We start from the raw sequence: 14243 nt of genomic DNA on the forward strand, positions 1-14243 counted from the left end.
TAATCACATCCTTGGACTTTAAATTCGGTGGCTTCATTTCCAGCCTGGCACTTGGCTGGTTACAGAGTAAGACAGTTTTTTTTAAAGACAGTGGGGTGGGACTAAGTTCCTTGTACTGCAGCCACTTCTGGCCCATTGTACCAGCCCCAGATGATAGGTGAGGTGATTGTGGAGCAATTGGAATGAAGATTGCCAGGGAAACTGAAGTACTCAGAGAAAACCTGCCCCAGCGCCAATTTGTCCACGACAAATCCCACATGACCAGACCCGGGCCGCCGTGGTGGGAAGCCAGCAACTAACCGCTTGAGCTATGGCATGGCCCTTGAGTAAGGAAGTTGGTTTATATTACAAATTTATAATAATAGTCATTTAATTTTCTCTGCTATATATATCCAAACTTGAGCAGGGATTCAATCAAAACCTTCACGCTTGCTCTCTTCTATTATCCATCATACGGAGCCGAAGACAATGTGCAAGTTTACTTCGAGGCCAACTTCCCTATTCTGTGTCAGAACCTGAACCTGGAAGTGTGATCATCAGTTAGCGATGCAAATCATTACATCGATATAAAGTTACTGGATTCTGTTTTCATCATGTTCATGCTAGTGGGAAATTCAAATATACTATTTTAATACTTCTTTCCTGAGATGGCAGACAATTATATAAACGGACTCTGCAATCCTGTTATGTATGTATGGTACATGAAATTACAGCAAACTCCCCATTAATTGGCATGCAGGAGCAATGGCGTCTGTCTGTTACATGAGAAGAACTCTTAAAGAAAATCATCACAAAGTGAAGATGTGTTTCCACTTCAGTTTCTGCACAGGAGTCTTCCTAGGAAAAAGCAGATTCCTGCGTGGAATACTATGCATATGTCTATTGTGACAAGATCACACATTCAACCAACGTGTACTGCCATGATACCTGTGTAAGGATGGACGGGAAGCAATGCTAATGGCCGCTGGCGAGCTAGAACATGCTCACTGCGAATCTGTTTCTGAATAATTTAATAAAGGTGGTAAATTTTTGTTAAAATCTTAGTTGGTTGGATGAGAATCTGTATGCTTGGAAACCAGATAACTGGGCGTATACTGCATATCATATACCAGGTTTGTGATCTATACGCCCTCTGTGCACCATTATAGCTACATAGCTTCTGCTTCAGATGGCACCGCCACCTACTACGAGGTCACACCAAACAACTGTTCCGGTGTAGCCACATTAAGACGAGTAAGAGTGTTATATTTACATGAAATGAAAAGAAATAACACACACTTTTGTGTGAATTTATAAGGGAGATGTACTCCTCTGGCAGTTTCTTTGTTGTAAGGCAGTGTAAGACAATATTATTTAAGAGACATAAATATGTTACAGTTTTCATGGAGGTTGATTCCAAATTGTGCAACCTATAAATGATGCCGAGGAACACTGTAGTATGAGATCTTGCTGAACATCCTGTACTTCTGTCCCATAAGGTTGCCTACAGAACGTATGACACACCCGTGTTCATGTTTCAGACGCAGGATACTAGCGTCTAAGATAGTTTCTGTTCTCCTTTATCGTATTTTAGTTTTAATCCAATAAACCAACAGTCACCACAGATCAAAGTTGATGTATTCCATTCAACCGAGTAACTCCTGGCTTCTATGGACCTTTCTTGTTGAGGAATGTTGCGAGAACACATGCTGTATCTAAGTATCCCAATAAGGCATGAATCCAATGACTTGCACAGTTATAGCAGTCTGACTATCATGCACCTGGGCTCCAGGTGCTTCTTGAATTAAGATCGGTTCACTCTTCAGCACACGCAAGCTTTCCTCAGGATCTGTTTGTAGTGAGAGTGTTTTGCTTGCTGGAACGTCAACGGCATGTTCATCTGTATTGCCACATACTTTGCGCTTCTTGTCCAAACTGCAACAGCCCCAGTGGAATTAACGTGAACCATAAAACAAAATATAACATCACTGGAATCATGCATTATTACAATTCTAAGATCCTCCTTAACCCCTCTTTTGTTTGTCTAGTGCCTCTATGCTGAACATTGCTGTGTTCTGGGATGTGATGTTGTGTAGCCTGGTAGATCATTACTGATGTTCCAGAAAGACATGCCACCCCTTCGAATCTGAATATAGGCACATGTCCCTCCAAAATGTCAGCTCACACCTACTAGATAGCACAATTTACCACAACACAGAAGACCACAATAAAACATTTGATATATTCAGAATAATTCTCATATATTCCACAACACCGCCACATGATCTACTCTCATTGTGACACAGATCACTCACTACAGTGACTGGCTATGGGCTGGATCTTTTGGGCTTCACTCCCAACAGGGGCAGAGATTTTCTCTTCTCTACAGCATCCAGACAAGCTCTGTGGATGATCCAACCTCTTTGGTATAGGGAGCTCTTTCCCAAAGAATAAAATGGCCAAAGACCTCTTACCTCCATCTAGCATTTTGGTTAGGGATATGTGGAGCTATACCACCATTCCCCTCTACTTGTTTATGGCATGATGCTTACATAAGCAGAAGGGCAAATTTATCTTTTTACCTTCACTCATTGCATACTACAATGACATTTTCTTACCTGTGTTGCTTCATGTGTCGTCTAAGGGCATATTTGGTGTTGAATTTTCGAGAGCACTGTGAACAGGAGAAAGCTTTTGGGTTCTTGTGAATCGTGAGGACGTGTTTGCGTTGCACTGCACGAGTTTTGAAGGCTGATCCACAAATCTCACACAAGAAGGAACGAACATTAGAATGGACAGCCTATAAAAATGCAACATGGCTACAATAAACACAAATTTAATAAACACGAAAACATGCGTTAAGTTATTTATTGTTAAGGCCATAGCTCAAGTGGTTAGTCGCTGGCTTCCCACCACAGCGGCCTGGGTTCGATCCTGGGTCTTGTCAAGTTGGATTTGTGGTGGACAAAGTGGTGCTGAGGCAGGTTTTCTCCTAGTACTTCGGTTTCCCCTGCCAATCTTCATTCCACCAACTGCTCCACAATCACCCTCACCTATCATCTGGGGCCAGAAGTGGCCACAGTACAAGGGACTTAGTCCCTCCCCACTACCAATAAAAAAAAATCTGTTATGAAGGAGTGCCAATTAAACTGAAACATATGTTGGACATGTTACATCTTCTTGCTTTTGGTTAGAACATGTTCCAGAAGCTGGCTCTGCTTATGTACTTATGAGACAAACAGATCAGGTTTCATAATTTTACCTGATGATGGAAACAGAACTAACTTCTGAAACACTGTATTTAACCAAAATTGGACTATGGAAAATATCCAGAATGTGGGGTAGTTTTACGTATTTTGAATCATAACATGTGGCACACACCCATACGAGGATTCCAAGGGAAGTGCAGAATATTTCTGGCCAAAATGAATTCTGTCTTAAAAGCATGCAGCCCTGTACCTGGTCCAGACAGAGTTGCTGATACTCACCAAATGCTGGGTGAGCTGAGCCTGGGCACGACAACACTTGCCACAGGCAGGGCAACAGAATGCCCCCAGACTGGGGTCCAGCTCAACGTGCGTCACACGGTGCTGCTTGAGGGCATCTGGCCGCTTGAATGCTTTACCACAGTGGTCGCACAAGTAAGGACGCTTGTTGTTGTGAACGTTGTTGACGTGGCGGATATAGTGCTCCTTGCGTCCTGTCTTATATGAACACTTATAAAGAAAGCAGTGTCAGAATACTTGAATTCAAATATGTAATGAAATATCTTTCAAATATATGTCTGTCCATATGAGCCAAACTATGACATTAATTATGACAAAACTTAGTACTGTACATAGACTATACTTTGATATGCCATTTAATATTCTGGTGCAATGAGGTTAACATTAAAGTTTCAGGTACATCTGGGTTTTCCTGAAAGTATGCTGAATTTTGATGTACGGTATGTATATGTACAGTTTATATAAATCTATTCCTGCTGAACTGTGGGCCTGAACACTCACTTGCTGGCATTGGAACCTGTGCTCTTCCCTAAGCAGAGAACTGTCTGCACTCGTATGAGCCTGCAGATGTCGCTTGTAGAAGAATGGGCGGGTCGTGCTATAGGCACACTCGACACACCTCAGCAATTCTTTCCGTGCTATGTTCTCATGTCCCTGGAAGAGCATTCAGCAACTCTGTGGTGAAATCTGTACTTCAGTCTCGCGTACATTCCTTGACTTTGCTATCATGACTTCGAAGGAGTGCCTTATAAAAGCAAGGTACAATCACATACAAATACGAACCTGCACATTGGCATGCTTAATGCGCTGATGTCTCAACAGAAATTTGTGATGGTCAGTATGATAGTGGCACATGTCACATGCAAACTTTGTATCGCTGTGACTCATCTCATGTCGCCGTAGATGTCCTAGTCTGATTGTTGTGAAGTCACACTTCTTGCATGAGAATAGTTCGGAAACCTTAGAAATATAATAAAAACCATAAGAAATAATCAATTCCTATGTAAACGTTTTTATTAAGATTTACAAATAGGGGGAGAGCCTCAAATACCTTACATTTCATCAAAAATCACTAATATTTATTAGAAGATGGAGTAATCAGGCTGTCATCTGAACCACTTTAACTCAACATACTGTGCCTGTATTATGACACCATACATTCTGGTACTGGAGGTCATACTACCCTTGTCTTCAGGGCTTAAGTGAGTGAAGTCTGGAAAGTGGCAGGTTCTAGAGAAGTAAGTAAAGGCAAAGTTGTTCCCCCTGGTACCTGTTGGATAGGAGGCTGGGACGGTCCTGGTGGCAATCCCTTCCAGCTGTCCAGTCTGTAGCCTGTTGCTATGCCAACTGAGCTCCTACAGACAAGCAGAGGGACAAGAAGCGGATCATGGAGGACAGGAGTGGCTAGTGGCTAGTCACACCTATCAATAAAGCTGACAGGCAAATGGGAACTGCAGGCCAAGGATAGGGTAACTACCCTAGTACAGAAGGTTACCAGTTGCCCTTTCAGAGACCATTTCAGGGCAAAGGAAAGAACAGGAAAAGAAGCCCTTTCAAGGCCACAGACAGAGGAAAGCCAAGTCAGGACCTGCCTCTTGAAAGGGGTACCATTCTAAGCCAGGTGATAAGCTCCTATATATAGTCACTAATATTAGACAATTTTATTTATTATAGAAAAGCTTTATTGGGGTATACAGTAGCGTAGTTGGTGGAGACACTCTGCTACAAGCTGGAAGGTCATGAGTTAGGATTCCTAATCCTTCGAGCAACACTATGACCCTGGGGTCGACTCAGCCTCTAAAAGGGATGAGTGACAGGAATCTTCCTGGGGTGAATGGTGCCCAGAATGTAACGCCGACAACCTAATCACCATCTGTCTAGAAAATGTGGGAGCCTTGATGTCTCACAACTCTACAGGCTTTCACAGCCTGTTACAGGGATAGTTTTACCTTTTATTTTTTTAAACAGAGAGCGTCACTGATTTTAAACTGAAAGCATTACTTACTTTTGAATGCAATTCCAGATGACGCTGGTAATGACTTTCACGCTTTGATTTAAAAGAACAAAGAGTGCAGAAAAATTTGAATGGTGCCAGCTTCTCATAATCTTTCTTCTTCCCGCACGATCTGCTGACATTCTGGATATCAATTTCTTCTTTTACCCCATTAGTGCAATCTGCAGGCTCACAGCTAAGAGGATAGACATTGTCCGAAGATTTTGTACTTTCATTTCTATTAGCCACTTGATTTTGAAAAGAGTGAATGTCATCACTATGCCAAACAATTCTACCAACATCTGCACTGCCATGCACTGTATGCGCCACAAGATTCTTCATGCCATCAACATTTTCCTCTAGAAACTCTCGTCCCATGTCAATGGCGTTTGATCGTTGACACGTTTCTATAATGGAATTATCAGGCAATTCATAATGACACACTGTTTGCCCAGAACTATTATCAACTACTGTAATATGACTCTCGCTCTTAATGTCATCCACTAGAATATTCTTGTTAATGAGAGTTCCTTTATGCTGAACCAGCAGGTCACCTGTATTCAGGAGCTGGTCAGATTCAGGCAGTGAGCCCTCGTACGGCAACTGTTCGAGATCATGTCCGGAACTAGCGACTGGCAACAGCAGTCCTGGTAAGTTGTCAAGGCTGCCACTCATGGTGATGTTTACATAAACTTCATTCTCTTGTTTCACTTCTCTGTCGCTGTTCCCTGCAACATCAGTCTGTTCGACCTAAAACAGAAGTATTCACTGCACATTAAATCCGGCAACTTCTTGATGCTGTCAGTGACTCAGACTGCAGAGTGTTGGATGGTAGGATGAACAATGAACTGGAAATGATTTGGAGGGAACTGAGTCCTAACTCAGCAATTGGTTGGAGGGACCTCAGTCAGGATGCCAGTGTCCCAATCAAGACTCTAACCATGTGTCTAGAATACTACCTGTAGACCATCCTGTTTGGTTATAATAAATAATAAACTGTTGGGAGGTGTGGCAGGAAGTGACCCTGGCCTACCAAGGTACTATCCTGGCATTTAATTTTAGGGACCAAGGAAAACCACACAAAATTCCCAGTCAGGATAACTGGTATCCTGGATAGGATTTGAAATGGGCACATTCCAAATATAAATCACAAGTGTTATGATTTGAACACACTTGTTCTGTACCATAAGTTTAGTTAAACACGAGCGTAATTTTCTGCTGACAAAACTGATCTTGAAACCTGGGAACTTCTGCAGGGGCCACTGCCCATAGGGCATCTTTGGTTTCAAATCTGAATATTTTTAAATCCTAAAAAAAAGAGGGAGGGGGGGTCTACACAAAGTTAAACAGAGTGCTTGCAGATGTATGTTTGCATGCTCATATCCATTTATATTGATGGATAGAAACACAGTACCATCTATTGCATGTCTGCATCTTAGTTCATATCGCCTGACTTTGATTTTGAGGCAAATAAGAACCTACAAATGTCATACCATCTATATCAGTAAAGAAATTTGAGATTCTCACAGTAGTGGTTATTAAAATTATGGTTTTGTGTGATGTGACAGAGAGGTAGCAACATTTTGGAGGAACTTGCTGTCTCCATTTTCTACTTACAACCTGTTCTGTGAAGGATCAGCTGATAAAGAGACTGGGCTATGGGCTGGATGCCCAATGAATTGGTATTCAATTCCCAGGAGGGCAAAACATTATCCCTTTCCACAATGTCCAATAAGATTCTGAAGCACAACTATCTTCTTCTTCAGTGAGTACCTGGGGTTCTTTCTCCACGGTGAAGTGCCTGGGGTGTGGAGCTGATTACTCACTGCGATTTAATGCTGAAGCTTAGAATGCACGGAAGGAGACCACCATGCCTTCACCGCATGATGCTCAGTTAAGCACAGATATGACTGTAACTTTATGCTAGTAAAATAATACATTGTATTAACTAGACCGTAGCTCACAATCAGACGCTTATTTCTAAATGATTTTGACGTACCTCAGGTACCACTTTCTTGCTTTGTACTGGCAAATTTCTTTGGTGAAACTGTTCGTTCTTCCGACGACTTGCATTTAAATACTTCTGTCTGATGTAGCGTAGGACTGTTTTGGCATCTACCTTTGGAACTGGAGAACTGGGCATGGAAGTCGACATGGACTTGCCACAGGGTGGTGATGCAGCTTCATCACTTTCATCTTCGTCATTGACCTCTCCTGGGAGTTTTAAATACTTCGCTAGCATAATCTGACAAAAAGAAATTATGAAACTTGAGTTCACACAATGAAACTGTAATGTTGAGCTTACCTCTGCAATAATCACACAATTAAATAATCTATAAATAAATATTTGGTTTATAAAGAATACAAAGGCAGCTCCAACAGGAAATATGATAATCTAAGGCAGTGGTTCCCAGACATTTTTGTCCACAACCCAAAATTTGAAGTCATATCTGCCTTGCAATCCGAGCGGTACCGCTACTGACTTAGCAACTCCAGCAAATCAATGTGGATTTATAACACAATATTAACAGAGCACCCAAAGAAAAACTGTAAACACAACTGTTCAATTTCTACAAATATGATTTTTTCATACAAAGTTTTCTTGATTATTTTTGGAGTTCATGACCCATCAGAATGCCCTAACAATCCGTGGTATAAAGGTCTGTGATAAACGTGTACTGTCCAGCATCCAGATTGTCATGTCATTGATACAGGGAAAGAGTTCAGCTGTCTAATGGACCCAAAAGAGAAGGTTTCAAGATTTTACTTGATGAAGGAAGCAGAGCCAGTTTCTGAAACGTTCATAAAAAAAAAGAAGAAAGAAAGAAAGAAAAAAGAAATTATGACTGAAAAGATTCAATATATATATATATATATAAGTTCAAGTGACAATATGATAAGATAAGAGCTTAACAAGGGAACATGAGGAGCACAAACAACTTGAGGTATGGATTGGAGATTGGAATTACTGACAACTTTAACACACACAACTTGTGACTGCACTTAATTATAGTGTCATCACTGATCTCCACACTTTACCAATCATTACAGCCTTTTCAGTCTGCTGTGTCTTCACCAGTTGTTCCCTGGTAATGGCTTCTAACAGTGGAGATTCTTCAGCTTCTGTGCTCACTTTGTTGTCTCTTGGCTATCAACTGCACCAACTAAGTCTTCTCTTCACAGACTTCCTTACAACTCTCTCTGAACCCTTGCTCAAATTGTCCTTAAACATCTTGGTGCGGACAGCTGTTGTAGTACAATCGTTTCTATGGGAACATGTTTGTTTGTGAAGGCGTCAGTAAGTAATGGCTGTGTATACTTGCTTATTAAGAATCTATTGCCTTGCAGCAGATGTTGTTTCATTGTTTGTTTTGAGGTCATTACCCAGTTATGGGTCTGCATGCTACAGTATGGACAAAATAAATATGTGTAACACAGTGTTGACCACATCTCCTCCCTTTACATTTTATTTTCAATTATTTATCAGAGAGTGCCTCCCACATCTCACGGTTCTGAAATACTTCCAACAACTAGAAACATTTCTGTGACCTTCTGAAGTCAGTAAATATCGATACCATTTTCACTTCATTCCCATTAATGTTACACTTTCCCTGCTATTTTGCTACTAGGTCTTCATTTCTATGTCATATGATGAATGCAGCACCGTACCTCTCACTGTATATATTTTTTAATTCCTATCTTGCCAGGTAAAAATAACCTCTGATGTTACTAAACATACTGCTGCTCAATACTGTTTACTCTAACTGATAAAGATGTACCACAATTTCTATAATATATTCATTTAATTAGATGCTTATTAGCAGAATACTTGTTCTAATTTATGCCCAGAAAGGCACATACATGGTGAAAACGGGTTGCTTAGTGTCACGGATCTGTAAATATACGTATTTTTGACTAACATTCAAAATACTCGGATAATTCTGATATAATACTGATGGCCTCTGTACTGACTTACGTGTATTTTCATTATGTGTTGCCAGGTTCCTTCCAAGAAAACCTGGCCGTTACTATTCCATTCAACTTTAACCTTTGCTGTCAAAGCCATTTCTTTTATTACGTTATTCCTATCTGCATGAGAATCAAGGGACATGGAATCCAGATACTGCTGAGATATAACAGTTCGAGTCCATTCAAAAACAAAAACAGACATTATGAAATTATTTCTCCAACCTTAAAATCTTCACAACTGGCCACTAGCCCCCACACTTCATAAACTATAATTAAACACGAAGCCAATAAAAACAATTGACTTTTGACAGCCACACACTTTTGCAAACTTCCCTTCACACTTGCAGCTCCACGACGAAATATCTGTAGGTTTCCGAACTTAAGGTAAAGCACTGAATTGTGCATTTATCTTCTTCAGCATATATGATCAATGATTTAGTTATCCGTTAGGCATCTACCATTTTGCGCGTCAGATCACAGGGCACACCAGCGTCAGTATCCGTTTTTTTATTGAGTGCATAAAAAGATCGTGCATTTCAAATGGAATCCGTGCACTATCGCACAAGTAACCACAAGTGACCTCTGTAAATTGTTTGGTATTCTCTGCTCAGCATAGCTTTCGTCGATGCAACTTACTTTGATGTCAGCGATCGTCAGTGATGGACGTAAAATTTGAATTTTGAACGTTAGGAAGCTGACCTGATTTACGTGTTTGCATACACTGTTCTGTTTGGCGTCGGTATTTGATTTCATAAGAAAAGCGATGTCGTCTGCTCAGAATGATGAACTGCCAGAAGATGTGTGTTTGGTCCGCCCGGGATGCCCAAGAGAATATCAAAGTGCTGTTGAAAATTTATCTAGACGCATGCTTGAGCACATTGCTGCCCGAAATGGAAAGCCTAAGAAGTGGACTATTGAAGACTTCGAGATAGGATGTCCGCTAGGCAGAGGTAAATTTGGCAGAGTGTATTTGGCCCGTGATAAATATTGTCATTTAATTGTGGCCATCAAAGTGTTATACAAGTCAGAAATAAGGGAGCATAGAGTTGAACATCAGGTGCTGAGAGAAATCGAGATTCAAACTCATCTGAAGCACCCCAATATCTTACGCCTGAGAACCTACTTCGATGATGAAAAACGGATATATCTGGTGCTGGATTATGCAGAAGAAGGAGAGCTGTACAGATGTTTGCAGAACTCACAAAATCATAGATTTTCTGAGAGGAGGGCAGCAAAATATATTTATCAGGTTGCAGATGCTCTGAATTATTGTCATCTGAACAAAGTAATTCATCGAGATATCAAACCAGAAAATCTCTTGCTCATGTCAACTGGTGACATCGTTCTTGCAGATTTTGGCTGGTCTGTTCATGCCCCATCTTCCAGACGCAAAACCATGTGTGGAACTTTGGATTACTTGCCTCCTGAGATGATAGAAGGCAGAACATATAATGAGTATGTGGATCATTGGTGTGTTGGCGTGCTGTGTTACGAGTTTCTGGTTGGGAGACCACCATTTGAATCCAGCGATACAAATAAAACATACTCCCGTATACAAAATGTGGACCTAAACTTCCCTAACTGTGTGGCAGAAGGAGCAAAAGACTTAATCAGCAAGTTACTTCGTCGATGCCCCAGTGAGCGCCTGCCATTGCCAGATGTCATGAAACACCCTTGGATTGTGAACAACAGAGAAAAATAGATGAACTGTTGCATGTATGACTTCTGTGTATTTGTAACTGAAAAATCAGTCAGCTGAAATGAAGTATGTGTCATGACTATCTCAATTGTCACTCCATAAGGTAACTGATGTGAACTCCAGTTTCTTTTGTCATGCCTTAATTCTAACTTGGTTATATGATAAACAGTATTGCATTTTAAACTTGTAATTTTACATACATATATATTTCATTTCATTTCATTTATTTACATGTCAGAAATCCTTTACAAGGTCATAAGACTCAGGATATAGACAATAGTCCAATATAACAATTAAATATAATAATTACAAAAAATAATAATACATGTTAAAATATTTATGTAAACATAATTTTAAAATTATAAAACTTGTAATTTAACTTTTCATTAATTAAGTATTTAATCCCAATGAAATCAATTATCAATCTTCTTAACTGTGTAATCAAAAAATTCATCAATACAATAAAATGAATGTAAATGGAGAAATTGTAATAGTGCTTTCTTGAATCGATTTTTGTTTTTGGATAACTGTTTTATTTTGCGTGGAAGACTATTATAAATTTTGATTCCAAAATACTGTGGACCTTTCTGAAATGCTGTTAGATTTGACGAGGGGAGATGCAAATTTGAACTATTTCTTGTTACAGTTGTATATATATCTGAATTTTCTGCAAATAAATCCATATTATTAACTACAAACATCATCAAAGAATATATATATTGAGAGGGCAGTGGTAATATTTTCAATTGTCTAAAGATTTTTTTACATGAATCTCTGTTTCCAGCTCCCACCATTATTCGAACAGCTCTCTTCTGCAATTTAAAAATGCACATACTGAGAGTTCTATGTCCCCAAAAAATCAAACCGTAAGACATCACTGAGTGGAAAAAGGCGTAATACACCATTTTAAGGGCATCAATATTTAAATACTGTTTGGTTTTCCTAATTATGTAACAGGCTTTATTTAATTTACCTATAATTGAATCTATATGCTTTTTCCAAGATATATATATATATATAACTACAACAACAGATTTCCATACCAGTGGCAGAATTTCTCTCTTGCAGCAGAAATGTCATTTCAAAATTGAAGAGATGGATTCATTTTAATATATTGTAAGTCAATTTGTACATCTTATAGCAATGCCTGAACTTAAGTCTCATTTTTAACCCCTGTTTGATGACTGATGGGAGAGTTTCCAAGGTCTTATTCATGAGCCAGTAATATGAAATGTGAGATGCTTTTCAGACTATTGTGTGTGTGTAAATCCTTCAAGAAAGAGTCAAGTGATGCATGTGCCACGGATATACTGATAGCAAACTCAAAGTGAAGCATAAATTGATGTCAAAAAGAGAACAGTTTTCCTCCTCAGATGTTCCTATTCTATGTGGGTCATCTAGCATTGAGACCTCTTTTTCTCTGCCTTCTCAAAGCTGATGCTCGTTTTCCTCCCATGCCCTTCCTTTCTTCTACACGATATCTTTCCTAATTTGTTCCTATCTTGATCTTTCTGTTGGGAATCTTATTTTAGCTTCATATTCAGAACAAGAGCCAGGATAGCCCAGTCAGTAGAGCAACTGGCTATGGGCTGAATCTTTATGTTCCATGGAATGTTGGGAAATTCTTGAATGGCTAAGCAACTGGCACCTTCTCAAGAAGGGCTCAGCTCCATAAGGTTAGTTATGTCCCAACCAAATCACTCATTACATTATGTACCGTGGAAGTGACTACTGACATGGAAGAGTGTTTTATGTTATCCTTCACCTTAACTGAGTAACTGCGATACATGCGGAGGCTTGAAGGGGATAAGAAGTATGGTCTTCCGAGTCGTAATGGTCTGTAGTTCAGAGAGAGCCCAATGTTTTAGAGAAAGATATCACCTCTATCTTCAGGGTCTAAGAAAAGTGAATAAATTGTATTTGATTTGACAGTTTTCACCAGTTCCATCTTTTGGTGGGCAAAGATTTGTACATTCATATTTGACAGAAATAATAAAATCTCATTCACAGACATGTTACTCATTTAATATAAATATGTAGCACACCAAAAGATACAGATGAGTCACTCATTTTGCATTTTCACTGACTCAGAATCTGTTCACTCAAGCCTGCAACCATGAGGACTTACAGTTTCAGCTGTTTCGCTGTGGAAGGGCCCCAGTGCAAACTTCTCACCTAACATAAGGTAAGTGTGTAAGTTGCCATGTCATGCAAGTTGGACATGTTATGAACATAATACGACAGACACAGCACTGTAAAGGAAATTTCACTTAGTTGGGGGTGGAGTCCAGATGGGCCCAATCAGCACAACTGCCACTGATTGGCCTATTGTACCTTCCCCGGGTGATTATGATGATGGCGAATTTGGTGGAATGAAGATTGGCAAGGGAAACTGAAGTACTCTGAGAAAGCCCACCCCAGCTCCACTTTGTCCATCACAAATCCCACTTGACCAGACCCAGGATTGAACCCGGGCCGCCACGGTGGGTAGCCTGTGACTAACTGCTTGAGCTATGGTGAGGCCACTGCAAAGGAATATTTGTATGAAGTGAGACTGCTCTTGTGTACAGACTTTTAAGGTGATGTATGGGGCACCTACCATATGTAAAAATTCACCTTTATCATAACTGTTAAGTACAGCAGTAGGGATCCTGGATGCAACTCAAATCCTCATACATAACCATTTTCTCTAATTACATGAGTTAATTTGAGTGTTACTTCAAGTTTTCTGCTACTGTGCGCTGTGATAAAATGAAAGGCCAACATCCCCAGTCAAAGAACAGCTACTCTTTATGCTAGTTTATAAAAAAAATGTGTTGAACCCATGTCTAAAGTTGATTTCAATTTCTGGATCTTCCTCTGTCCCATCCATATATAAATATCCTGCAGTCCTGTGTATGTATTCAATCAGGACAGGAGTCTAAAAATTGTGTGTCAGGGTCTAAGCTTACCAGAATCCATACTTCACATCAGAGGATTACACACGAACAAGGAGGGGTGTGGTAGGAAGCAGCTGCCACATATTAAAGACGCTGCATTCACAAAACAGCAATAAAGGAATCATGAATAACCTCAGTTGATATTGCTGGGACTGGAA

At 40.0% G+C, this 14243-nt stretch overlaps 2 protein-coding genes across 2 annotated transcripts; one reads left to right on the forward strand and one right to left on the reverse strand.

The window, feature by feature from the left end:
- Positions 1-313: 313 nt before the first annotated feature.
- On the reverse strand, positions 314-9874 carry LOC111866570 (zinc finger protein 480). Its single transcript, XM_023855638.2, has 8 exons — positions 9455-9874; positions 7478-7723; positions 5491-6228; positions 4269-4445; positions 3987-4139; positions 3468-3695; positions 2598-2779; positions 314-1914 (listed from the first exon to the last, which is right to left on the reverse strand). The coding sequence occupies exons 1-8, from the start codon at positions 9647-9649 to the stop codon at positions 1695-1697; spliced, it is 2139 nt and encodes a 712-aa protein (XP_023711406.1). The 5' UTR covers positions 9650-9874; the 3' UTR covers positions 314-1694.
- A 27-nt stretch (positions 9875-9901) lies between these two features.
- Positions 9902-13159, forward strand: LOC111866569 (aurora kinase C). The gene has a single exon (XM_023855637.2). It carries the CDS (start codon positions 10211-10213, stop codon positions 11147-11149), a length of 939 nt encoding a protein of 312 aa, XP_023711405.1. The 5' UTR covers positions 9902-10210; the 3' UTR covers positions 11150-13159.
- Positions 13160-14243: the final 1084 nt, after the last annotated feature.

This window comes from Cryptotermes secundus, unplaced genomic scaffold (assembly GCF_002891405.2).
Source record: "Cryptotermes secundus unplaced genomic scaffold, Csec_1.0 scaffold575, whole genome shotgun sequence".
In the NCBI taxonomy this organism is placed as follows: Eukaryota; Metazoa; Arthropoda; class Insecta; order Blattodea; family Kalotermitidae; genus Cryptotermes; species Cryptotermes secundus.

What these genes read in the sequence shown, in the direction of transcription:
- LOC111866569 (XM_023855637.2), top strand. Translation starts at nt 10,211, where the DNA reads ATGTCGTCTGCTCAGAATGATGAACTGCCAGAAGATGTGTGTTTGGTC.
- LOC111866570 (XM_023855638.2), bottom strand. Translation starts at nt 9,649, where the DNA reads ATGTCTGTTTTTGTTTTTGAATGGACTCGAACTGTTATATCTCAGCAG. An exon ending in AACACATAATGAAAATACAC is followed by an intron (nt 7,724 to 9,454) that starts GTAAGTCAGTAC and finishes TCTTTTTGTCAG; the next exon opens with ATTATGCTAGCGAAGTATTT. An exon ending in CTCAGCTCACCCAGCATTTG is followed by an intron (nt 2,780 to 3,467) that starts GTGAGTATCAGC and finishes GCATTTTTATAG; the next exon opens with GCTGTCCATTCTAATGTTCG.